The sequence below is a fragment of the Netta rufina genome (assembly GCF_964035555.1).
Source record: "Netta rufina genome assembly, chromosome: 3".
NCBI lineage: Eukaryota > Metazoa > Chordata > Aves > Anseriformes > Anatidae > Netta > Netta rufina.
Genome location: NC_140125.1, coordinates 73566300 through 73591694, shown reverse-complemented (window position 1 = coordinate 73591694; position 25395 = coordinate 73566300). Strand labels below are relative to the sequence as shown.

The following is a 25395-nucleotide window of genomic DNA, read 5'->3' as shown; positions in this document are numbered from 1 at the left end:
CTGGTGTCTTTCTCATATTGAGTAAATACTCAAGGAGTGAGTAAATAGCATGTGGAAACAGTAAAATGAGGAGCAGGGTAGCCTCTGTGCTGAAAGGCGAACTCGCCACGGACATTGATGCTGACTTGATCTTTGAACTGGTTAAAGAAGAGGGAGAGAAGGGATCCATACCACTGATAACATCAGCAGCAGGTTAGCACTGCTGTGCTCACAGAGGGCGGTTCTGTTTGTCATTGCTGCTGTTTTCAAGAGCACGCACAAAGCCAGGGGATTGCTAAGTTAAACAAAGAGCAACATTTCTTGAGCATCGCTGGAGCTGGGCTGACGGTGCTCTGAGACACATCTTGAAGGCCTCAGCACAGAATGGATAATTTTTGGTGAGCTGGGGCTCTGGGAGTCAGAGCAAAGACGTTCTGTATCACGCTGCTCGTATCAGTGAAGAGCAGGGGTAAGAAAAACAACAGCACTAAAGCCCTGCAGGGATAAACAAACTTTTGCGGTGGGAAGTCACACGCTCAGATGACAGAGAAAGAGAAGACAGAGCTCCTCCTGCACCCTAAAGTACGGCGTGCATTCCTTATGGGCACTTCAGCAAAGCACAGTGTGTTCATCCTTCCAAAATAGTTGAGTGCATGGAAGGAGGCGAGTTATTTAATGGGATTACTGCAAGAGTCAGCATCACCACCCAGCGTGTGTTTTCTGAATCTCATTCTCAGGAGAAGGCTCACTGGGAATTCCCTGAAACGCTCAGCCGTGCGTAAGCATCTGATACAGAAAACTTCCATCCAAGTCATTTAAGTTGGGCAAATCTGTAAGCATCTAGAGGTAGAATCTCAGGATGGAAAATCACGGGCAATTTTAATCTTAGCTGGCACTGCGACCTCTGTTGATATCTGAAGGGGGAGAGATTTCCATAGACAAAAGGCTCCTCTCCAAAACTGTACATACCCATCGGTGATTTAAAATAATGTATGTTTTATGATACAGACATCAAGCCATCAACATTTTCACCCTTAACCATGCAAGCCTTCTCCGTTCCTCTGCCCCCTTCCCTGCCTTACAAAACTCCCTTTTTTATTTTCTCAAAACTTGCAGAACAATCAAGCTGTGCTATAATTTTCACAGATTTATTCCCTGTTCCTTTCACCACCGAAGGAAGAAAAATGCATCTATAAAGGCTGGTGATTATGTACGTGTCCTTAAAACAGGACGGGGGGGCAGGGAGCCTCCTCTGCGGGGCAGAGCGAAGCTCGGCGGCTGCCCGGGCCGGGAGCCAACGCTGGGCCTGGCGCACGCAGCTCGGGGCCGGGGCAGCTCTCCCGGCCAGCCCGGCCTCTCCACCCCAGGTATTTCCCTCTGATTTTGCTTCTTTGGGGTTTGGGGTTTTGTCAGCGGGGCGGTGTGTGAGGCAAAAAGCCTGCTCTGCAGGGAGAGGGAGGGAGCGAGCAGCCCGCCCAGCCCACCTCAGGCACCGCAGGCCTCAGGGGCTAAGGGCACGCTTCAGCACTTGGGTCTGAGGGGAGTGGGGTTAAAAACAACCGCGGGGCTTCAAGAATAACCATTTTGGGTTTCCTTAGGTCCCCCTTTGCCCATTATCTGCCCAGCAGCTCAGTCGTGCCTTCTGAACAGCCCCCTCCCTTCCCACGCGGCAGGGACAGCAAACCCTAAGCAGGAAAACCGCAGGGGGAAGAGAGAAGCCGTGAAGTGTTACGAGCAAGGATCCTGAAAACAAACGTGATCCCGCAGTTTTCTTGCCCAAACCTGCATCAAAGGTGCTGAAAGCCCCAGGGAAATGTGAGATCAGCCCCTCCCGTATCACTGCAGGCCCCGTTTTCCAGAAAAGGCTCTGGGAGAGCAGTCGGTGAGGCTGGATTTCTGCAGGCAGTGGTGAGCGAGTCCCGCAGGAACACAGGGAGGGGGAGAGGGGACTGAGAGGGAGCAAGACCAAAGGTCTGTCTCAGCCAGCATCCCGCCCAAGAGCCGATATTGTGAGATGATCCAGAAAAACATGTGAGGCACAGGCAAAGGAGACTTCTCCCCTGGCTGCATCCTCAGCTTTTGGCAGGAATCCACGCCGGGATGCCTGAGCCAGCAGGTGCCCCTTGACGAAGAAAACTTTAATAATTGATTTAGCAAGTTAATTAAAGCTAAATCTGAAGGTTTTATCAGCTCTGCCTTTGTCCAGTCCTCGGTTTGGGAGCCTTGCAGGTGCTGGTGCCTTGCTCCTCGCCTTGTAGGTGCGGGTCTGCGCCCCGGAGATGGCAGCACCCAAGGTGGCGGTGGTGGGCGCGGGGCTCGTCGGCCTGTCCACCGCGCTCTGCATCTCCGAGGCCTTCCCCAGCTGCCCCCTCAGCGTCCTTGCGGAGCAGTTCAGCCCCAACACGACGGGCGACGTGGCGGCCGGGATGCTCATCCCGCACACTTACCCAGGTGCGTGCGAATCGGCGCTCGGGGTGCAGCAACGCACAGTGATTCGGGAGGAAAAGTGCCACTCCCTGCATCCCCACCTCTCCTATCTCCTCGGTGCTGGCTTGCGTGCCTTTCCTCTTCGCATTTTCACTGTGTGTTTGGGTGTCTTTGCACGCAGGCACGCCGATCCACGTGCAGAAGCAGTGGTTCAAGGAGACCTTCGCGTACCTTTTTGCCATCAGTAACTCTGCCGAGGCGTCAGAGGCTGGCATCCACCTGGTTTCTGGGTAAGAGCAGCCCCGGGGGCACCCTTTGGAGCAGGCAGAGGCTTTCCTTGCTGCAGCCCAGGCGCCTGAATCCTCGGGTTTGCATTGAGATTGCAGCGACGGGGCAGAGCTACAAAGTTTGGCAGCTTTTTCTCCGTGTCCTTCCAGCTGGCAGGTCTTTAAAACCCCTCCCAAGGACGAGGTGCCTTTCTGGTCTGACGTCGTCCTGGGGTTTCGACCCATGTCCGCGGCGGAGCTGCAGAAGTTCCCTCAGCACCGATGGGGCCAGGCCTTCACCACGCTGAAGTGCGACTGCCCGCCCTACCTGCTGTGGCTGGAGAGGAGGTCGGTTTGCTGCAGGATGGGACTGGGGAGAAAAGCCCAGGCCCGGGGGAGCTTGTTGGGTTTGGGCAAAATTGGGGAAGGGCTGGGGCGTGCATTTAGCCCGTGTGAGTGCCTCTGAAGTGAGCGAGCGGTTGTCTGCACTTGAGAGGAGGTGACAGGCTGCACACTGGTCTGAGGTCGGGAGAGAAAATGTTTTTGCTCCAGCAGGCAGCCCAGGAGGGCGTGCTGCAGTGCCACCAGGGCCACACCAGGGCCGTGCCCTCTCCTCTACACACACTGTGTCACGTTTCATCGCTCACCGAGTCGGAAACCTCTGCTGGAGCGAGTTGTTAAACCCATTGAAGATCTGCCACGTGGTACCCAGTCTCGCCTTATTCCTGTTACAGCCCTCTTATTCCTCAAAGGACGCAGTCTAATAAGATGCTCGAGCTCCTTTTCACTCTCTTCTCCCTGGTGACGAGAAATGAGAACGTGCTAACGCATGTAACTAATTCTCAAAACCCCGGGGATCTGAGCTGTATTTATAAACCCTTCTCTTGGCAATCCACGAGGAAAATTGTCTTCGTGCCCACCTTGCCGCTCCAAAAATGGACCTCAGGAATTTTTTCCTGCTCGCTTGCCTGACTTGAGGAGTTCTCAGCAGCTTTTAATTGGTGTGTTTTTTATGGCAGCGTCCCAAGGGCAGTGCTCGGGGGCTCTCCCAGCAATTTTCTGAGCCAGGGTGGCTGTGTGGGACCTCCCCAGGTCTCACCAGGTATTTCAGCATCCCGCTGCACCCAGAGCCCTGTCCCCAGAGCACGAGGAGTGCCTTGGATCTGCACCTTGTTCACCCCTCAGCTTGCTGTTAAAGCTTGGGATCATTACAGAAATGGGTTGCTGAGTCCATGAGGATCTGTCTGTCTGTCTAGGGTTGTATGGCAGACCCTGCTGTGTAATATCCATCAACTTGCTGGACCTTTTCCTCTCCAAACAAGTTTTAAAAATAGCTTTGATCAGGCCAAATCAATCAAGTCACCAACAGAAGCCCCAGGTGGTTTTCTTTATTTTTTATTCCATCTGTTGTCCCATGGTTTCGATCTGGATGTTAGAGGCAATCTCACCTACTCAGTGTGTACAATAATCACACACGGATCTAGGAGGTTCCTTTCTACCTCGCTTCTGTGTTTTTTTTTTGTTTGTTTTTTCAGGCTGAGAGCAAACGGTGTCCAGCTGCGCACCAGCAAAGTTGCAGACCTGTGGGAGCTGCGCAGCGAGTACGACGTCGTGGTCAACTGCACGGGCGTCGGAGCCCAGCAGCTCGTGGGGGACCGGGAGCTGCTCCCCACCAGGGGACAGGTTCTCCAGGTGCACGCTCCTTGGCTGAAACACTTCATCCGGGACGGGGACGGCTCGACTTACATCTACCCGGGGATACACAGCGTAACGCTGGGGGGAACCCGGGAGAAGGGGAGCTGGAGCCTGTCCCCTGACCCTGCTACTACCAGGGATATTTTCAGCAGATGTTGTTCTCTTGAGCCGTCCCTGCAGCGAGCTGAGGGTGTCAGGGTGAAGGTGGGCCTCAGGCCCTCCAGGTCGGCTGTGAGACTGCAGAGAGAGGTCCTGAGCCGGGGAGGAGCCAAGCTCCCGGTGGTCCACAACTACGGGCACGGGGCAGGTGGCTTTTCGGTGCACAGAGGCACAGCCAAAGAGGCCACTCGCCTGGTGGGAGAGTGCATTGCTGCCCTGCGGGGCTCCTCGTGCAGGGCCAAGCTGTGAATCTTCATCGTTCATCTGCCTGCAAAGGCGTTTGGATGCGCCGGGTTCAGATTCGGTGAAATCTCCTTCCCTCCTGTTGCACCAAATCCGATCTAGGATTTCCCTCTCTCCTGCCACCTTGCTGACAAACTTTATGATTTAAAATAAAAAGGAAACGCTGCCTAGAGCTGCGTTACAGCACTCCGGGTCGGCTCCTGCAGAAAGCAATACTAGGCCACTCAGGCACACCGACCAGACAGCTCGATTTTAAGAGCAGGTTAAACACCTTTAAACGCCTTTTATCTTGACATTTCTTTGAGAGGCAGTTGCTGGTGTGAACCCATGTGAACTACAGCATCTTTCACACTTGTTTGCAACTCCTCTGCTCCACGTAACGCAGATATTACTCTCAGGCACAGATATTTTCTTCCTCCCAACAGCAGCACTGACATGTGCAAGATGAATCTCTGTTAGTTATTAAACTGCTCATTAGACTTTTAATGGCTTATTTAAGTGTTGGTAGTTCTTTGTCCTTACAATTACAAAAGAAATCAAAATCTTTCCAAAAAGCACGCTTAAAATTGACCAATAAATACAATTCTAATAGCAGAGCAGAGGTCACTTCTGTAGTTTTTTTTTTTTTTTTTCCATAAACAAGGGGTTTTCTCACTCGGAGGGGCCAAGCAAGGCCCTGGTGTAACTGCCAGGCTCAGAAGTGGCTGCCAGCTCCTGCTGCTTGCAGGGAACGGGGACAGTCACCCTGCACAGGGGACAGCTGCCGAAAGGAGCAGCATCCCATTAAATCACGGGGCAGTTCGTGCTTGGGATCAGCCTAAGCCAGTCCCCGACATTGCACGGCTCCATAAAGGGAGGCACTTCTTCACCCTTGTGTCTCTCCTGCAAAGCTCTGCTGATCCTTCCCTTTTAGGCCACATCCACCCTTGCAACTGATTCATTATCGTGGCTTTCACCACTTGCCTGCCATGGGGAGTCAGATTTATTGCCTTTCTCCAGGTCCTTCTCCAGTGTCACGTCCTCGTTGACGTGGCTGCTGTAAGTAGAAGGTTGCACACCATCCCTAACAGCACAACAACCCCGCCTTAGCATTCATTTAAGACCCACGAGTGAGTAACATCTGTTTGTCGTGAATTTGTTGCTATCTCTCTCATCTATTTCGCCTAAAACCTCCTCTAATGGCCCTTCAATCCGAGGCAGGTTCTCTGCGTTATCCCCTTAGCAAATGGTTGTGCCGTGGGAATTTCCCTGAGCTTTTCTGTGCCGGATGCAGACACAAGTGATCTGTCTGGCTGTTCTCTTAGGGCTTGTTTGCTCCCAGACGCCTTTGATACCCTGATCGACTGCTGACTGCACTCCCTGGGCACCTGCAGCCCCTCTGGCAGCCCCCTGCTCCTGGCGGGTCAGAGGAAGCTTTTGGTCTACTAGGAAATGATTTTCTCAAAGTCTTTCTTCAGTCTGCCTGTTTCTACTTCTCGTTTGAAAGAGTTCGTGTTCTCTTCCATTTCCTCCTTTGGACGTGATTTATTTTGCTTCCTTTGGACGTGATTTATTTTGCTTCTTGCCCATGTAATTTTTTATCATGGTATTACGATAAACCAGCAACTGTCTTTCTTCTGGAAAGTCTCTGGTACTTCTTTAGGGTCGGTGTGATATCTCATCAGGCATCCTTGAGTCTCTGCTCTTCACCCAAGATCCTTGCCAGCAGCTGAAGCAAAGAGGTGGCCACTGTGAGCATTTCAGCTCCAGCTGAAGACGGCATCCAAACAATTTTCAAAGCTCTGTTTTGGTTCTAAATCTGGCTGTGCCAGATCCCTGGGAGAGATAATTAGGTTTCAACACCAACCTTACGCTGCTCCTAAGCCCATGGAGCTAACGGGACTGTCCTGGAGCCGAGCCTTCCCGTCGCCGCTGACTAGGCACTCCCGGCAGATGGCAACCAATCTGCCACGCTCGTAATGAACTTCAGAGGCATAATTATGGCACAGAAAAAGGAACAATTATATTGCGAGGCGTTTTTATCCGTCCTTACGACTCGCCGACAGCGGATGGGCTGCCTGGCGGAGTTTGGGACTTGAGCGCAAAATAATAGTTTGCTGCAGGAGGGGGGTTTGTTGGTTTTCTCTGCGAAAACAAAGCCATAAAGACACATTGTCTTGATGCAGGCTTTTGCCTATATTTAAGACAAATCACCAAATTTCTGAAAAACGTGGGAAAATCGGAGTTCCCCGTTCATTATAATTCTTTTCCTCGTCGAGTACAGCTTGAAATAAACTAAACTTCAGTGTGACACATTCAAATTCCTTTGGTTTGGAGTCAATGCAGTAATTACAGGGGAAATCAGGGCCCGGACCGAGATGGATGATGTTTTTCACAGCTCTTTTAAAGAGTTGTGTAACGCTGCGCGGTGTTTTTTTTTTTTTTTAATCCTGCTTTATTCCCTGTTTTCCACCAGAGGGAGGTGTTGGATCGAGCAGCTGCCCAGCCAAACCCGCAAAGCCCAAACGAAGTGATGCTGAACGGTCATTTAGGGCCCTCAAATCTTATGGGGAGAGCTTTAAAAAAAAAAAAAAAAAAAAAAAAAAAGCATCAAGGAAACAGAAATGTGAGGAGAACAGAAACCAGGTGCTGAGGTGGCCACTCGCTCACTCTCCCCTGTGCATTACCCACAAGGGGACAAGGTATTTCGGACAAGGTATTTTTGCCATCCTCACGTCCCTGTTCTAAACCACCTCCTTGCTGGATTTCAGCTGCTGACCATGCCCTGGAAAACTCTCATCCTGGTTCTCTGCTGTGGCCGGGCTTTTGGCCGTGCTGCGCGTGTGCCTGCACAACGCCAGGCTTCCAGCAGCAATCACGGGGAGAACTGCCACGGAGACGTGCAGCAGGGTAATTGCCTCAAACAGAAGGATAAATAGCTTTTTGTGGCATTTAATGGGCCTCTTAAGTGAATGGCAATAAACTCCATCTGAACAGATGTTTTCTCTCTCTTTTTTTTTTTCGTTCCCTTGCATCTCATCCATAATCATGCCCGAAAATGTTCTTGTCTGGGTTTCTGAGAGCAATCTTGCTGCTGTTAGAAGATTGAGCACTCCAGCACAAAGACTGAGCAAAAAGCCTTTGATTTCCTGAGGCAGTGGGCAAAACTGGAACACAGGAGGCTCCCTCTGAGCCCCAGGCAGCACTTCTTCACTGTGCGGGTGACAGAGCACAGGCACAGGTTGCCCAGAGAAGCTGTGGGGTCTCCTCCTTAGAGATCCTCAAAATCCACCTGGATGTGGTCCTGGGCAAGCAGCTCTGGGTGTCCCTGCTTGAGCAGATTTTGGACACTCCGACATCTGCTCCGCCACTCCAGCGCTGTGACCACCCCCTGCACAAGCGCTCCCGTTGGGCTGCGCTGTGTAAACCCATTAAAAGCCCGTAGTAGAAAGGCTTATGTAACTTCTTAAAGCCATAATTACTAACCCAGCTGTGGTGCTTGGCAGACCCGTGAGCGGTATAGATTAATCCTTTTGCCAAACCACGTGTTTTAATGCGAGATACTCATCCTCAGGCTCAGAAGTGCAAAAATGCCTGTAAGATTGGTTGCATCGAGAAAGCTGCACCCAGATTAAGACCAAGGCAATCTGTAAAACATACAGAAAAATGGAGTTTCTAGTAGAAACTCAGGGTAATTTTTAAGCAAAATTGGACATCTGTCTGGGATTACAGTGATACTGAGATACAGGGGGAATACAGACAAGAAATTCATATCGCAAAAATCTTTCTGCGATAGCACTTGAACTGAATTTGAGATATACCTGCTTAATTCCTGTAAACTGGAATGCCTTTTTTTTTTTTTTTTTTTTTTTTTGTTTAAAAAAAAAGCAGTACATGTTTTCAATTTGTAGACTGGAAACCGTTCAATGAAATTGCCAGCCCTTACTGCAAAGAGCAGGCAGAGTTTTGCTCGCTCAGAATGCAAAATCGCTGTTGCTCCTTCCTAGGAGAGAAACACAGCTGCTGGAGGCAATGGTCTCATTGCAGTTGCCACGAAGATTGGGCCTGAATTAACAAAGAGAAGGCTTGGGGACAGCAGAGAGCTGCAGAGCATCTCTTACCGAAGAGCCTTCTCGGAGCTCTGCCTCCTCCAGGCTCAGGATTGAGTCCCCACGCTCAGCTCCACGTCTTCTGCAGGGGGACGCCGTGCTTGGCTGTATGCAGCCGCTTTTAATGCAACCTTGTGGAAGTTTCTGCACAAAAGCTCTCTGTTTTCAGGCACACGGACCAACATCACTGCAGCTTTCATAGCGTGAGCCAGGAGTGTAGGAGGCAGGAGAGGAAAAAAGGTCGTCCTTCGCTCTGTCCTGTAGATTTTGGCATGCGGCTCAGAGCAAATGGGGCTGTTAAGCTGAGCAGAAAAGAGCATTTTTAATCATTCTCTCATTTTATAGATGCTTTACTTCCATTAACAGCCCTTGGAGAATCCAATAAATTCCCAGTGGTGTTTTTCCTGCCTGGGCTTTAATTCTGCATAGAGGTCTGGGCAGGCATTTTGCCGAGCCAGACGATGAACACAAATCATGGCAGTGGGTGTTGCCTCTTCTGTGATGTTCTCAAACCCACAAGATCAACCTTTTCCTTGAGTTGGCTGGCTTCAGCTGGCCACAGAGCTGCAGGTCCTCTGGAGCAAACAGAGAGCCTCACCTTGACCCCTTTAAATAAGCCCCACAACCAACCCCAGCAAGGTGGTGCTGCCCTTAGTGCTGTCAGCCTGGTGTGCTTTTGCTTCACATGGACTTTTGTTTTTTTTTTTGAACTAGGATGTGATCTGCTGAAGTCTGGTGTGTGTGTGTAGGAAAGCTCAGCAGAGTCAGGAGAGGTTTTGCCACACAACAGCATCCCAGGCGAGAGCTCATTTATGAGCAGGAGAGACAGGACTGAAGCAATGAACTTCCATTAGTGTTAAACCTCCTCCTTCCAGAAGTGTAGCACTCTGCTGCTAGGAAAATTCAGGAATACTGCTGGGATTTCAGATTTTTAAAGACTTTTTCTGTCCCATCGATTCCTGCGCTAGTCCAGGTACCCGAGGTTTCCTGAGATCTTTGTTTCATCGTTGCTTTTTTCTCTGTGGTTACAAACCCTCCGCTGTATCTGGGACGGGCAGACGATGTTTAAAGGAGATGGGGGAGAGGCATGAGAAATGCAGTTTGTTAAAACGTAAAGGATAAAGGAAAGAGACTGATCTTTAGGAGGATTGCTCCCTCACGAACGGAGGGAGGCCGATCAGCCTGGCGGGGACCCAGAGGAGATCAGCGTTTAGGGCTGTGGCTTGGCGAGGACCAGAAGATGTTGAGAGCTTTCCACTGAAGCAGATATTTGATGTTACATATGGGGAAGATGTGATGTTTTTTTCCTGATGGACCCCATTTATCTGACTGTGCTCTGACAGAGCCTTTAGCACAGCTTTGCTCCCTCAAGTGTTTAACCTTCGGGCGGCTTCGGGGCACTCGCTCTTCCCCACAGCCCCCAGCCCGCTGCCACCGGGCCTCCCCCTGCCAGCGCTGCCCCACCGGCACCCACAGGGGCCGGGCTGTGAGGTTTGAGGGTTGGGAGCTCAGGGCTGAGGGCTGAGGGCCGGGATCTGAGGGCCCATGGCGGCCCCTCCCCGGCCGGCCCCGCTCGGGGCGGGGACTCGGCGCTGCCCCATGGGGCCGGCGGCATGAGCCCTGCGGCGGGGCCGCGATGCCCACGGAGCGGCCGCTGCGGCGGGGCTCGGCTTTCCGCCTCTGCCTGCTCTCGGCTGCTCTCTTCCTCTGCCTCCAGCTGGGCGTCAGGCGATCCTGGTGCCCGGAGGAGAAGCCCCGGGGGCCGGCTGCGGGGTTGGGACCCCCCCGGGCTCCCCCAAGGGGTCCCCCCCAGCCCCCCGGGCGGCGGCGGGTCACCTACGTGCGGAGCGGCCGGCGGCGGGGAGCCGAGCCCGGCTGCTGCCCCCCGCAGCCCCCGGGCGGCCCCCGCAGGAAGGTAGGGGTCGGGAGAGGGCAGCCCTGTCGCGACAGGAGCCGGGGGGTGGCTCTGTGGCAGCTCGGGGGGTTGGACGTGCGGCCACCGCCTGGGCGGAGAGACCTCGTGGTCCCCTCTGGACACCACCCGGGCAGGTGTCCCCTGGTGATCCTGGGTACAAATCCGCTTTTTGCTCTTTGTACACGTTCCCCTAATAGTTTATTGAAAGCAGAGAGGGTCAGTGAGCTCTTGCACTGTGTGAATTTTGGGGTTTCTCTTCTTTCGCCTCCTCTGTTCATAGGGAGCTGTGGTGGTGCAATGGTACCTCGCTGCGGTGTCTGCATCGCGCAGTGCCGGGTTTTGGGGCTTTTTTGGTCCATGTCGGCTTACCCGGTGTTCTCCTAAAGCCCAGCTTCTGAACGGTTGTCATTAAGGGATAATTTTTGCATTCATAGGAAAAAAATGCTAATCACGTGGATTCAGGTAGCTTCTTGAAGACATGCGCTCAGCACAGCATCAGACACGTGAGACAACAGTAAAACATGCCCTAAACCAATTTCATGATCTTTTTGAGGAAATCGAAGGGGAAAACTAGCAATGTGAGAGAGCTCTCGTTGCACTGGATACCTACCAGTGCTTTGTGGTGTTGGAGAGGCTCACACATCCCACATCATGTTTCTGTGCCTTTCCAGGTGAGGTGCTTGAAGCATCGCTGCTGTGGGGTCATGGTGTCTGGCACATTGCTGATGAGGCTTCAGTTGAATCGCAGTAATTAACTCAAGGGAGAAATATTAGGAAGTATAGAGTACAGTGGGGTCGCCTGGTTAAGCCTGAGACCGCGAAGTTGTCTCCATGTTCAGCCCTTTGGCTGGAGCATGTTGATCCCGGCTAAGGAAATGTAATCCTTGAAGTGAAGATAAGGCTGTGGAGGTAGTGGGAGTGAAATTCTGGGAATTTCTGGTTTGGGGAGAGTTGGTAAATAAAGATGTAGGGGAAGTGGTCTGCATATTGCCATTTTTCCATGTTGAAGTGGCAATCAGGTATGATAGCTTAAGGAGGAGGACTGATTTGTTTTATTTTTATTCTTATTTTTGGAGTTGTCACCAGGAAATCCTTCCCTAGGTCACTTCAGGCTGTTCTAGGACAAGGTGAGGGCTCTTTTCAGGCAGGGCTGCTCCCACCAGCGGTCTGCGGCTTCTTCCAGCCCTGTTGGAGAGAGGTGGCAGCACCAGACTGCTGCCAGCAGCTGGCTGCTGTGCGCAGGTTTGTGCTGGTGGAGAGGGATGCAGCCAGCCCAGCTGTGCTGTGCCAGCTTGGGATTGTTGTTTGTCATGGGTTTTCTATGCTTTTGCGTCTTCCCTCTGTCCATAAACCACTGTCGGTCCATTTCTGGAGTCTGCAGAGGCTTTCAGATATATTTTTCCTCTCTGCTGGTTTTGTTGTTGCAATATATTGCGGTATGTGAGCCAGCAGGACAGCAGCAGTAAGAAATCAGGTAGGGTGAGCCCTGCTCTGTTTCCTTAGTCTTGTTTCATTACAACCCTGCTTCAGCTTACAGCACTAAATTAAAGGAAAAGGCTGATGAACAGAAAGTTTCCGTAGGTCTAGCTGAATATCCTACTTGCTGGCCTTATAAAAGAAATTGCAAAAACATACAGGGAAATTATCTGGTGGCTACTTTGAATCGCTTTAAAGTTTCCTGAAGCAGAGCTCTGTCATTTAGTTCTCAAGCAGAGCTGCAGTTAAGCAAACAACAGCACCAAAAGGGTGGAAAAAAAAGACCCAGACTGGGTGGGAAAGGTGGAGATTCGCCCGTAAGTGGCCCTTGTGTCTGCAGGAAATTGCTGGTGTAAACGTGTGCTTTTCTTGATCACTGATAAATCTCTTTGAGTGGATGGAGGGACTGCATGGCAGATGGAAGGGGTTTACCACCGAGGTTACAAGTGGCTGTGTGTTCCTTAGCACCTGAGGTGCACGTATGAAAAATACTTGTGGAAAGCCACAGGGAATAAAGGCGCTGTTGGTGCTCTTGCTGGAAAATAATAGTCAAAGTCTGGCTTTCTTGATGGTCTTCTGAAGAACGTGGAGAGTTACACGATGTGCTGCAAATGTAAAGCAAACAGAAGATTGCAATCCCATTTGCAGTTTGGTGGCAGTGCTTAGGACTGTGCTGTTGATAATAAAATGACCAAATATGTTTATAAACTGACTCTGAGCTCTGCTTGTGTTGGGCATTGGTATGGGAATGTACAGAGCAGATAACAAAACTCCAGCTACATGTAAGCAATTGAAAGTCTGACACGTGTGCCAGCTCTTGTGGCAGGCATCGGTGAGATCTGCGCCCGCATAATGCCACAGGCACAGGGGGCAAGTTTTAAAATGTTATTGCAGGGTGTGACCGTAAAAAAAAAAAACAAACACACACACAAAAAAAAAAAACACAAAAAAACAACACAACAACAACCAAGTAAAATATTGCATTTGGAATTTGAAGTAACAGCAAATTCTTATCACAGTGGTCGCAGTAAAAAAGCCATGTTGGGCTCTGAAACGGGGAGGAGCCTTTTCCATTAGACTGCTTAGGAGAAGTTGGAGTTATTTGACTTGCAGGCAGATTTATTTCCATGTAGGAGGAGGAGGAGAGGGAAAATAAAGTTTTACATGGTGCAGTATAGTTATGCACGGGGAAAAAAAAAAAAAAAAAAAGCAGATTTTAGTCTGGGCAGATGTTTTAAGTTCCTGTAGTTGTCCTTGCCAATGCTGGCAAGCTCTGTGACTGCGTCTCTCCTAAAAACTGAGGTTCAGGTTCCTGCTTTCTGCACGGGTTTAGCTGGGTTTTGCAGTCTAGGATTGGATTAGGAGGTGGACTTGGTGTAATGCTTCAAGTCACGAGGCTATAGCCACAGGTGGATTTCTGGAAGCGTGCCTTCTTTAAGGCTAGAAGGAAACAACTACATTTTCTGTTCTGCAAAGATAGAGACTAATTGTTTTTCGCTGATTTTAAAGTCCTCAAAAATCTGGTCACTTAGATTTTTAGGTAAAGTCAGGTTAAGTCTTCAAAAATCTGGTAAGCTTTGGATGCGACTTGGATAGGGGTTACTTTTTGGAGGACATAATGACCAATTGTTCCCCAGGTCTGCCGTAAGAGGGACAGGAAGTACCTGGCTTCGTTTTCGGGCAAAATGTTAGGAAAATCTTGTAACTCTCCAGTTGGGTAAGCAATGGAAGGGCCCTCAGCACAAGTGTGAACTTTGGCGAGACGTCCGGCACGGCGGTGGAGCTGAGCCAGCCTCCTGAGGTCACTTCCACGCTTACCTGCCCCAAAATTAGCGGAGCAGGCTGGCGGGCAGTGTGATTATCCAGTCTGGAATTAAGCCTGAACAATGACCCAACGTCAATGTAATAAAAAGAGGTAATGGGGTCTTTAAAGGCTCTAAGTGGTCGTTGCTGTGGCTTAATACCTCACAGGAGAGACCAGGCTCCTCTGTAATTGTCCTGTGCTGACTGAGTGGCCCCCGAAGGAGCATTACTTGACAACTTTTTTCCTTGGAGGTCTCTCACCAAGGATAAACTGCCCCGAAGTTGCTAAGCTTGTCAGATTCGCACCAGGCAGCAAATCTGGCTGCTTCGGGCCATCGGTACCTGGGGAACAGCTGCGGGAGCTTTGGTCTTTGCTCAGATGTTCAGGCTAATAGCACAGACTGGGAGAGGTTATTGTGTTTGGAAGAAAAGACCAAACTTTTATTGAAAACAGTTCTCAACAGCCGACCATCACATCTTGGGAGCAGCTCTGCCACTGCGTGGGGGCAGCTGAGGGACCAGAAGGTACAGGGAGAGCACAGGGATCCCTCCTGCTGCCTCTGACGAAGAACATCGCTGGCTTTTTGCTATATTTCAACCACCAAATAAATGTGTTTATGGTAAACCATCAGGAGGAGGTGGTCGTCTTGTTTCTGACAGCAATATTGCTCGCAGGCGTGTGAGGTAAATGGTCACCAAGAATAACCTTGATTCTTCCACATTTTGTGTTACCTGAAATAGGTTTGTCCTCCGTTAATTTTGGAGAACTGGCTGGGGAATATTATCTTTCAGAAAGTCATTACAGCTGTATGAGGTGTAATTATATCCAACAACACAGATTTCTTTCCAATACCTACTCAGACTTTCTTTCTCCTGTATAGAGAATAACTCTTCTTAGATAGCTGTGGCACAGAAAATTTGTTTTTAGAGTATATAAGCTTCCCCATCTATAGACATAACCCAGAGTTGGAGGTGGCAAGTTCTCCTGTTGGTAATTTGTTCCATAACTGGCTGTTTTGACACTTGTTCCAGCTTTTTCTTGAGCCAACCTGGGCAGTCTGTGAGCCTCGTACAGAAACTGGATCCTTTATGACTGTGGTAGCTGAGGGAGGAAGAAAACCACGCTGACCCCATCCCATTTGCTGTCCTCAGCTCAAACTGGGCTGCTGCCAAGGGAAGTGACCGGCTTTCCTGTCCTCCAGCCTGGGCAGTGAGTGGCTGAGGACCTCTGGGCATGGCCTGTAGGTCCCAAAAAAGGGTGGGGATGGAGCAAATATTTAACTTGGGAGCCAGCAAGGGTTTCATCCCGGCGCGTTCAGTCAGTTCACGTCAGCACTGACCCATCTGTCAGCAGAGGTAGGTGCTGGTGTGCCAAATGTCTCTGCCACGCTGAAGGGAAGGCTTCAGCGACTCCCCCTGGATTTTCTCCACGTGCTTTGACATCTCCTCAGAGCCTCCATCCACGTGGGTGGTGCAGCGTGGGACCTGGGGCGGCCTTGTGCTCCAGAGACACCAGCACGTGCCAGCGACGGCTGTCCCTCACACCACAGCCTGGATAAAAGGCCGAAGGCGTAGGTGAGAGAGGCGGTGCAAACCACCACTAATCCTCATGGCATCTACAGCATGCCCCTCGTATCGCCTGTTGTAATATTAGCTCGGGAATCTGTTTGTCTTGGAGGGCCGCTCAGCAATCCGGAGCTGCAAGCAGTGGATGTGAGTCACTTCACAAACCCCAGCGTTTCCATAGCTGGTTGAGGAGGAGCTGTGGTGTCAGGGAGGGGGTGACAGGGTGTCCGTGGTGTCTGCTGGCCTGAAGATCACAAGACCTGGGCCTGGAAAGCTCACTGGCTCTGCGGGGGGCCCTCCTTTTATTTGTTTCCCTTTCTTTTTCATTTTTTTGCAACGTTTAAAAACCAGCCCTGTGATTTACGCCCTCCGTGACACATTTGTAGATCCGGTAAATAAACCTTTCCTTGTCTCTTTATGTAATGATAAACGTCGTAGTTCCAGCAGCTGCTCCCACGTGTGCAGAGAGCTTGTTTCTTACCCAAGTCTTCTCCATCTGCTCTGCAGATGGGAGGAAAACGGCTCTGCGGGGCTCTTTGAAATTCAGGAGCACAGAGCTGCCTTGTCTGCACAAAACCCAAATCTGAGGGACCCTTGTGAGGATCCTGGGGTTTTAGATGCAACACCTCTGGCTTTATGTGCTGCTTGTGGGAAGAGCTAACCAAGAGCTGGCTTCAGGTTCCACCCCCTGATCGGTTTGAGGTGCAGCTTCAGGTGCACTGCTGCAGGTTTGCTGGCGGTGACCGAATCCTGGATGGTTTCCAGGACTGATCTGGGGCTCCTGCCGGCGAAAGAAATTGAACACGCTGCCCATTGTGGCGTGTGGAAGACAAACCTGGCGTGCCTAACAAGGAGAGGCCTGCGGAGTGAGGCAGCACGTCTCCTGGGGATGTTGCTGAAACAGGGGATGCTCGGTGCTCTTGGTTTTGACAAAGCCAGAAGTCTGTCAGAAAAGATAAACAACAAAGGAATGATAAAATTTGTTAATACCAATGTGTCTCCTTTTGGACTTTGCTCGTTTATGTTCTGCAGCACTGGAAATCTCAAAATAAAAGTGAACTTTGTTTCATCCCGAGTAGGGCAAAGTAATAGCATCTTGTTCATTTTCCCTTACTCTTTTGAGAAAATTAAGAAGCAATTATGTGTCAGTTGGCTGCTGTGTTTCTCCTCATTTAGATGTTGTGGTGAGTAGTTTGATCTCGTGGTTGTTATTCACTATGATGCCTGTGGGAATTCGGGGTACAGCACAAGGGCTGAGCGGCCTGACGGGGTTAAACCACAGCGATGTGCAATCTCACATTTAAACACCTAGCGACTTGCAAGCCAGTTCTTGTTCCTCTTCTAGAAGAAGAGAAATAATTGCCCAGTAGATGGTCGGTCTTGCTTTGTTGGAAAGACTTCTACATAGCTCTAGATGAGAGGTTTTATGCTGTCAAAGCAGAAAAGTCCTGCAGCCTTTTAGTCTACCCAGTGCTAAGAATTAATGTTTACTTCCCTTGTGATTTTACAGAAGTTCAGCTGGAAATAGCGCCTTCCCTTCCCAAGGCACAGAAGGTCCTTGGTAGCAGTAGGAGTAGGACCGTTCATGTGATTTATTGCTGGAGCTGATGTTTTGCTTATGGCTGTGGCACCTTTTGTATCTCTTTGTTGGATGAGATTCAGGGATGAGCTGGCGTGCTTGGGGCTACACAGACCTACTGATCTGCCCCTGGTGTGGGTATATCACCAGTACAGGCTGGTGGTGAAGGGGTTTTTTGATGCCTCAGGTTGCTCTGTGGGCTAAGAAGTGTGGTGGATCATTTCCTTTTAGACACTTGCACTCCACTTGGAAGAGAGAGAAAGCTGTGCAAGTGTGAAACACTCGTATTTCCGTGGAAGCAATTTTATTTTAAAGCACTTTTTATTTTTTGGCAGGTTCTTAGCCTTAGGCAAAGCCAGCAGACAGGCTGCCAGAAACATCCCTATCTGTAAATCGTGATTAGAGTGCTGGAATTTGCACAAAATAAACTCGGCTTATCTGGCTAGCTGAGTATTTACTGATGAATTCTGTTTGTTGTAGCCTGTGGTTTGAATACTGAGATGAAGCCAACCTAGGGGAAGACAGCTTTTTTTTTTTTTTTTTTTTTTTTTTTTTCCCCTTTCTTTCTTTTTTTTTTCTTTTTTTTCTTTCCCTTTTTGGATTATGACATCTACCTTATTCTCTCAACCAAGGAATCTCGACTTCATTTAAAGCAGGTGGGCACACTGATTGAAACCCTGGTCTTGACTCTGCTTAGCAAAAGTCTAAATTTGACAGGCAGTGAATGCCAGTGGTTGCTCCGTCTGCTTCTGGCTCTTATTCTGACGTGTTGGCAAGCAGGTACTGCAAATAATTCAGCCGATTGAGTATTACACTGCTTAAGCGGTTTGGAGAATTTGCCTCCATAAATTTCATTCTGTTCTAGCTCCTGGTTTTATCTCCATCGGATGAATTATCACCCTGTCAGCCTCTGGATAGTGCTGGAATTCTGCTGCCCGACTTGTTAGTTATTTTTTTACCAGAACAAAGAAACCCCAATCGCTGTGCTGCATGAAGAAATAAATCAGATGCGGCGCTTTCTGAATTCGTAAGCATCTACAAAATAACGTGTGGGCTGGAGCTCTGATACAGGTGTTTACTGCAAGCCACAGGCCTGCACCCAGGCTGCTGCAGGTGAGTAAGCAGAGTCCAGGCCCACGGGTGGATTTACAAAAGGGGGTGTCCACAGCAGCCAATTTAAGGCTGGCAAGCTGGTTCCCAACACCTACTGAAGCCAGGGATTCACGCTGAATTCAACAGAGCATCAGTTACCCCAAATCCTCTGCATATCAGGCCCTGTTGTGTTAGTTTGGGAAAGGACTCCTAACTTCCCCAAAGCCACGTTATATTCCTCAAGTGGCATATATTCTGCCATTTAATGGGGTGCCAAGCAGCCTTTATTTTTCTCCCCATGCGTGCTGGGTCCTGCCAGGCCCCTGGGCACGGTGCCTGGGAGCTAGGTGCGTCCTAGGGTTTCCCTCTTCAATCAAATCCAACACACCCATCCAGGCATCTCTACACCCCTGGCCATTGAAATTCTTCAAGCACCAGTCACGTCGAAACCTCATGTAAATTGAAGACATTCCCTTATTAATGCAGAAAGCATTTTTATCGCAGCACCGCTTTCCATCGGCGGGATTTGATTTGGTAAATAGCCTTGCTGCAGGGGAGAACCGGCCTGCATTAATTACGTTGCTTGCTTGTCTTGGCACAGGACTTCTGTTCCTCAGCCTGATGCTCCGTGGTCAAACCTCAGGATAATGCACGGCAGTTTGATAGCACTGGGGTCTGGCAGGGAGGGACCCCATACGTGGTCAGCTTAAAATAGAGAAATAGAAATCTTTCCTGTACATTTTTTTTTCCCCCAGTTCTTTATAGACCTCATAAAGCTCATGAACAAGATCAGATGCCAGCTGTGCTTGCCCTGTGACACTCTCCATAGCTTATGCTTCAGATGAGATCTCTGCAGTATGGTTTCTTTGGTGCAAAGCTCGTGTTTAAGCAAGCGAAACGGCAAAGAAAAATAGAAAATAGTACTAATTTTTAAAGAAAAAAAGAAACAGGTCAGACATGTAGAGATGGGATACCTCATCAAAAAAGCAGCCATGTTAGAAATTATTTCACTCAGATCTTCAAATAAGAGTCATGGTAGAAGTCCATATTTTAAGTTACAGCCTACTGAACCTGTGCTTGGCCCAGCTACTTTGACCTTAATGATGTGGAGTAGTAATTTTTGTAGTCAGTACCTCTTGTGAACCTTGTGTGTGCTGTAATTCTGTGTGTTGTATTCCGTAATGCTGATTATGTTTAGCTAAAGGGGAACTTTCTCCAGGGTTTTTCTAAAGGAGGTCTGTGCTGAGGCTGAGGCGTGCTTGTTCTTTCCTGTTGACACCTCTGCTCTGAGGTGGAGTTTTTTTCCTTGTGCCACGTCTTGCTGCTCCAGATGTAAAACATTTGGAATTATTCGGCCCTGCTGAGGAATAAAGTGCAGTGAAGCATTAGGTCGGGCTTGCAGCTGACGAGTAGACCCGGCCCTATAAAACACAAGGCTGTAGCTTTTGTGCAGCGTGGCGTGTTTGAGGTTCTGGTCTGGGCTTCCTCGTCTCCCGAGCTAAATGTCTACGGTGTTGAGGCGTCTGAGCCAGTCCTCTAGGCTGCTTTTGCAGTTAATGGAGAGAAATGGAGCTTTCCAGTGTGTGATTCATCTTCCTTATTTTAGACGTCTGCTCTGTAGTGAGATGAATCACACCCTCAAAGAGCCCGTCTGCCTCATCTGTCCTGTCACGCAGCTCGGCCTCCCAGCCGCCTGCAGGAGCCTGGGCCCTGCTTGTTCCTTCACTCCTGGCTCTCTCTGGGAGTCAACGAGCTAATTGCCTCCAAACCCAGACGTAGGAGGGATCACTTGCTGCAAGAGCTGCTCCGTTGGCAGCGTGAGGAGCAATGTACCAGGTTTGGCTGCCTCCAGCCTCAGAAGGCCTCCCACGCATCTCAGCAGGCTTCGCGCTGGGCACGTGTCCCCTGCAAGGCGTACAGCAGTACTCTGGTGGGCTGCCACACAATAATTTCAGCATTCAAAGAGCTTTTGAATTGAAAAAACCACAACAGCACCACCAAAACCTGCAAAGATGGTATGCTCAAGGGCTCCACAGGCAGCCCAAAGAAGATGACCAAGCTGTGTCCATCATGTCCAGGGGTATCCTTCTCAAGCCTTCGGGAACATGACCCAGTCATTACACGTTTTCTTTGTAGACGTCTGAAATTTTGCAATTTGAATCCCACCCATTGCATTTTAAAAGGAGAAGAAGAATTCTGCAAAATTTCACCCAAGAGCAAGATCTGTTCAGATATACACTCCAAAAAGGAGGTGAACATAGCGATATTTAGGGCAGAGCCAGAACAGCTGAAGCTGAAGATGTGTATGTCATTCATTTCTATGGCTAGCAAATATTTACGGTTATTGATGGAGTTTATTGCCACAAGCGCTTTCCACTCATATTTGGTTCTGCCTCAAATATAAAAACATAGAGTTTCACAGTTTAATCAAAAAAAGAAAAAAAAAAAAAGAAAAAAAAAAGAAAAGTTCTTGACTAATTCCCTTTCACATTTAAACAGAAGGGAAAGGAAGCTCTTTGAATTACTGGACTGAAACTTTACAATTGATCTGGGAAAAAAAATCATGACTTACACTTTTGTGCCCAAGCTAATGCTAGAAAAGCCAGAAATTCTGCAGACCTACAATTTTACACCTGATTGTGAGCCTTTTGCACATGCTTATTTAAACTTTTTATTATAATTTCAGATTTTTTTTTTTCTGACAAATGATGCCGTATGTGTGCTATGGATCATTAAGGGATTATCAGATGATTATTGCAGGTGGCTGGCGAGGAAAAAAACTAGAAATAAATGGTCTGTGGGGAAAAGTCACCACATATTACTGCCAAATTGGTCTGAAGGAAACATCAGTCCATATGTGTGAAATATGTGGAAAAAAAAGTCAGACCTTCAAATGGATACTAGCTTTTGTAAGAAAGCAATGGCATTGATTTAAGGTTTTCTATGTTCTCTGGTTAGCTCATCTCTTGAAAACCTAGATATCACTCTGGGTAGCATTTTCTTGATACCCATTATACTTCTGGGATTGCTGAAGTTGGTTTCTGACCAGTGCTTGCAATAAAGTCTGTCTGAAAACTGACTTTTGTTACAGTGCTAATTTCAGGTGAAGCGCCCACAAGTGAAATGATGGATGTATAGAGATACTTTGGGATATTTAGTAGGATATTTTTAAGTGGTGCTGTAACTTTCCAGCTGGTGTCATCTTTTATATGATGGATTCAGGACATCCTCATGTTCAGGTGTCGTGGTGCCTTGTTGGATGAGTCCTGACCATCAGGAGACAGAGTACAACATCTAGAGGGCAAGAACTTGTAGGGAAATCAGGAGTGTGAGTTTGTCAGGAATAAACCTGATTTTCCCAAAGCAGCGGGTTACCCCCCGCAGGCAACCTGATTGAAGAGCCATGCTCTGTTTTCATCCCCGTTCATCGTTTGTGGATCTCATTGTGTTGGAACCACTGATCTGCCCAGCGTGGGTGTGCAGTAGGTGTTCGAGCAGCCACCTTAAATGTGTTAATTAGCGAGTAGAAATGGGTTTCTTCGTTGGAAGGGGCCAGGGACCAAAGGTGACATTTGAGAAGCGATTCAAAAGCATTGCCGTGAATCCCGAGCTCTGTCACAAAAGTACCATTTGTGTGGTGCTATGAAATATAAAGGGCTATAGAAAAGGTTGGTTTCTTTCTTTTCTTTGTAGTGAATCTGACTTATTAAGCCACCGTGTTTTTAACCTCCTTTTCGTGTGTTTATTGGTAAATTTTGGAGACCTATCAGTGGAAGGACAGTTTGTCATCTTTAACATTTTAAGGAGCTGAGAGTAAGCCGTGCTAGCTCTTTGATACCCCAACGCTTCTGAAAAAGAACCTCATTCATGTGATTAATTATAGTGTGGCTTTTTTTTTTCTTTTTTTCTTTTTCTTCCCTGTCCCCACAATGGCTGCCCTGTAATTCCACTCCTTAATGAGATCCTTCTCATACCAATAGATCTCAGAACAAATGGGCACAGATGTTTAGGTGTCTGGGGTTTCTTCTGCTGGAAAACGATTGTCAGTCTTCATTTTCATTTCAGCTCTCCAGCCTGTTGAAACAGCGGCATTCCTGCCATGGCAAGCGGTCCTCAGCCGTGTGTACTGCGACTCAGTCTGAAAGATTGCACACTCCTCCCTCCCGAGCGTGCACCTATCCTCCTGCTGTGTTAGCTGCTTGCAGGCTGCTGTCTGAAGCCGGCGTGCTCTGGTACATGCTGCTGCAGAGCTTTTTGGGCTGGCTGGTGTTCAGCCTTGTGCTAGGCAGGATACAGCGGTCCCCTGCTACCGCGGGCAGCAAGCTTCAGGGTGGGAGATGCTGCTTTTGTTTATTTCTGGAAAATATGTTATCAAATGTCTTTTTCAGCATCTCTTTACAGAAACAAACAAACAAAAAAAATAACAAAAAAACAAAGCAAACCCTAAAGGAACAATAAACCTCATGCAGGCCTCCTGGCTCGCATTCACTCCAGCCTATGTTTACTCTGGCTGAAGAAACACCAGTTCATAATATCAGCTCAAGGCAAGCTCCATCTGGTCTGACGGTCCTCTTTCATCACCTTTGCTTTCTGGTTTTGCCCTCTGCTTTTCTCCCTGGTGTCAGAGGATGCCTGCTGTCACCACGTGGGCTCGTGGTCCCCAGCAGGGCTGGCTGCTGCCTCCCCACTGCTCCCCTCCGTCATCTGACTCCATCCCAGGCCTGTTGATTGTTATCCCCTGTATGTTTTCCAGGGCTTTTTTGGAAATAAAATCCTGTAGGAATCCCAAATATTTTTTTTCACAGCATCACAGGAGGGCTGAGGTGGGAAGGGCACTCTGGAGGCCATCTGCTCCAACCCCTTGCTCAAACAGGGACACCCAGAGCTGCTTGCCCAGGACCATGTCCAGGGGGCTCGGTTTGTAGTTTATTGACTGTTGAAATTAATTTATAGAAAACACACTCATTATGGAAGCCCAGCTAATCACAACTGATTAAAGGGAAGCGTGAAACTACCTACCCAGCCACAGCAGTGAGTTCTCCCACCTGAGGATGAAGAGTCGCAAGGAATCGATCTTAATTCAGTTCACCTCAACACCCTGCTTGTATTTATATCTACTTGAGGGCAAGAGATAACACGTCTACATTTCCTAGCACGACAAAAGCAGGCAGAATTTGGGGAAGGTGCCACAGATGGGAGCGCAGAGCCCTGTTGGTGTGTGAGCACATGCCTGGAAGACCTTTTCTGTCCCACTTTGTCTGCGTGGGAGGTGTTGTTTGGAAAAGTGATGGGGTCCCCAAGGTTCAAAGCTGATGGGCCTCATGGGGAGCACAGAGAGCATCCACTGCAGCTAGTTCCCCGTGGTTATGAAAATGAGGATTTGTAGGGGAGCCACGCTGGTATTTTTCTGGGAAAACAAAGGATTCTGGTGTATCTTGTCAGGCAAGTGTGGGGAGCGAAGGAGGCTTTTCTCAAAGAGTGCAGGAAGCTATCTTTTCTAATGAGATTAAAATCTTTTAGAATTAAAAAAAAAAAAAAAAAAAAAGGAAAGAGATTTGTTTGCAGAAGTTTCCTTTGGTGATTGCTGTTTGCAGTACAAATCCTTCTTTCAGTGGACACCGGAGCAGAGAGATATGATGGGCAGAAAATGCAACAGAGATAGAAATGATTTCCCTGTTTTCAGTCGTCTTGCTAGGGGGTTTAGATATTCAGAGTTTGTTTTTCTTCCTGCATTTATATAAGCCGAGGCTTACCTGGGTGTCCCAGAATAACTGTGTTGACACTTGTATTCTGGATAAAGAACCCTCTTTGCTGAATTAGCTGCGTCTGCTTTTGAAGTTGATTATGATAAATCGTACTTAGATGCTCTTTCACTGTAGCTCAAGCCCTACTTTGTTCTGAAATAACTTTCATGTGCAGACAAGCCCCTAGGAAACTCTTTCTGTTTGAAAGGAAATCTCCTTAATTTATTAGCCCTTGCACTTTGTGCTTGTGCTGAGAAACGAATGCTGTTCCTTTAAGTGGTTTGTTTTATTTTGTGTTATTTTTTTTCTTTGCAGACCGTAAGGTGGCACATTGATCTGCAACCGTGGGCAAGTCCAACTCCTTCCCTGACCTCTGAGGCCTTGAGGTTCCTGAAGTACATTAGCACTTCTCAGGTAGGTTTGCGTTGCAGCCTCCATTCAGAAAATGGTTCTGCCTGACGCAGGCTGTGCCCTCTCAGATCAGGAATTAATCTCACACCAAACTGTTTTTGCAATTGCTTTTGGATATATGCTTTGTTTCTAAAGTCGCTCAGCGTTGCAGTGATGGTCAACGTGAACGTCGAGGTCAAAATGCAGGGTAGAAAACATGCATTATAGCCTTGCTTTTTACTTACAGACCTATTTGTGTCCTGACAGAAGTACAAAAGGGCTGAAATCCCAGCGGTGGTTCCTCTCCCAGCCGCTGTCTCTTTCTCACTCTTTCTCAGACAGAAAAACACTGAGCAGTCTGTAGTGAGAGGGCTGTGTGCTTAGCCACTTCAGTTCTCAGTAACAATGCAATAACCCTGGTCCTGTTCATTAAAAAAGGATGCATCTGAGGTTCACACTAAAATGAGAGCAATGCATCAGTCCCTAGCTTGGATGGATTTTCCAGATAGTGCCGAGAGAACTCTGACTGCCTGAGGGCAAAAAAGGGGATGATGACCTGGAGAATTAGTATTTTTATGTGTTTTTACAAAGGTGATATCTCCAAATCCAGCGTGCACTGACAGATAGTTCCAGGGCTCAACCTATGTGAAAATTGGGCTGTTGGGTCCTCATGCACAGCAGCATTTCTGCACAACAGCATTTCTGCATGTATTTCCTGTAATAAGGGATGGAAAAGGTACTGGATACCCACAGTTCTGATGGGGTGGGTGCTTTAGGTGGTACCGGGTTTGTCAGGGATTGGTCCTTGAATGCAGATTTAACTGCACCATTTGCTCACACTGAAAAGCAGCACACTGAAATGCCATCCACAGAAGAAGTTCTTTGTCAGTGCAGTGCTTTCAAGGCTGAGACAGAAGACTCACCTGAAGCGTATCTGAAAATCTGCTGCTGCACCTACAGCTTGGTAGCTGGG

The 25395-nt window shown here is 48.7% G+C and overlaps 2 protein-coding genes across 2 annotated transcripts in view; both read left to right on the top strand.

Annotated features, from left to right (window-relative positions):
- Positions 1-1225: 1225 nt before the first annotated feature.
- On the top strand, positions 1226-5334 carry DDO (D-aspartate oxidase). Its single transcript, XM_084285285.1, has 5 exons — positions 1226-1346; positions 2238-2430; positions 2588-2696; positions 2844-3020; positions 4208-5334. The coding sequence occupies exons 2-5, from the start codon at positions 2259-2261 to the stop codon at positions 4773-4775; spliced, it is 1026 nt and encodes a 341-aa protein (XP_084141411.1). The 5' UTR covers positions 1226-1346; positions 2238-2258; the 3' UTR covers positions 4776-5334.
- A 5159-nt stretch (positions 5335-10493) lies between these two features.
- The window catches only part of METTL24 (methyltransferase like 24), a gene marked incomplete at both ends in the record, with an annotated part of 32532 nt that continues 17630 nt past the window's right edge, over positions 10494-25395 (top strand). The window contains 2 exons of the mRNA XM_084284440.1: positions 10494-10772; positions 24348-24446. Coding sequence (XP_084140566.1) covers positions 10494-10772; positions 24348-24446 — 378 coding nt within the window. The remainder of the gene's footprint in view (positions 10773-24347; positions 24447-25395) is intronic.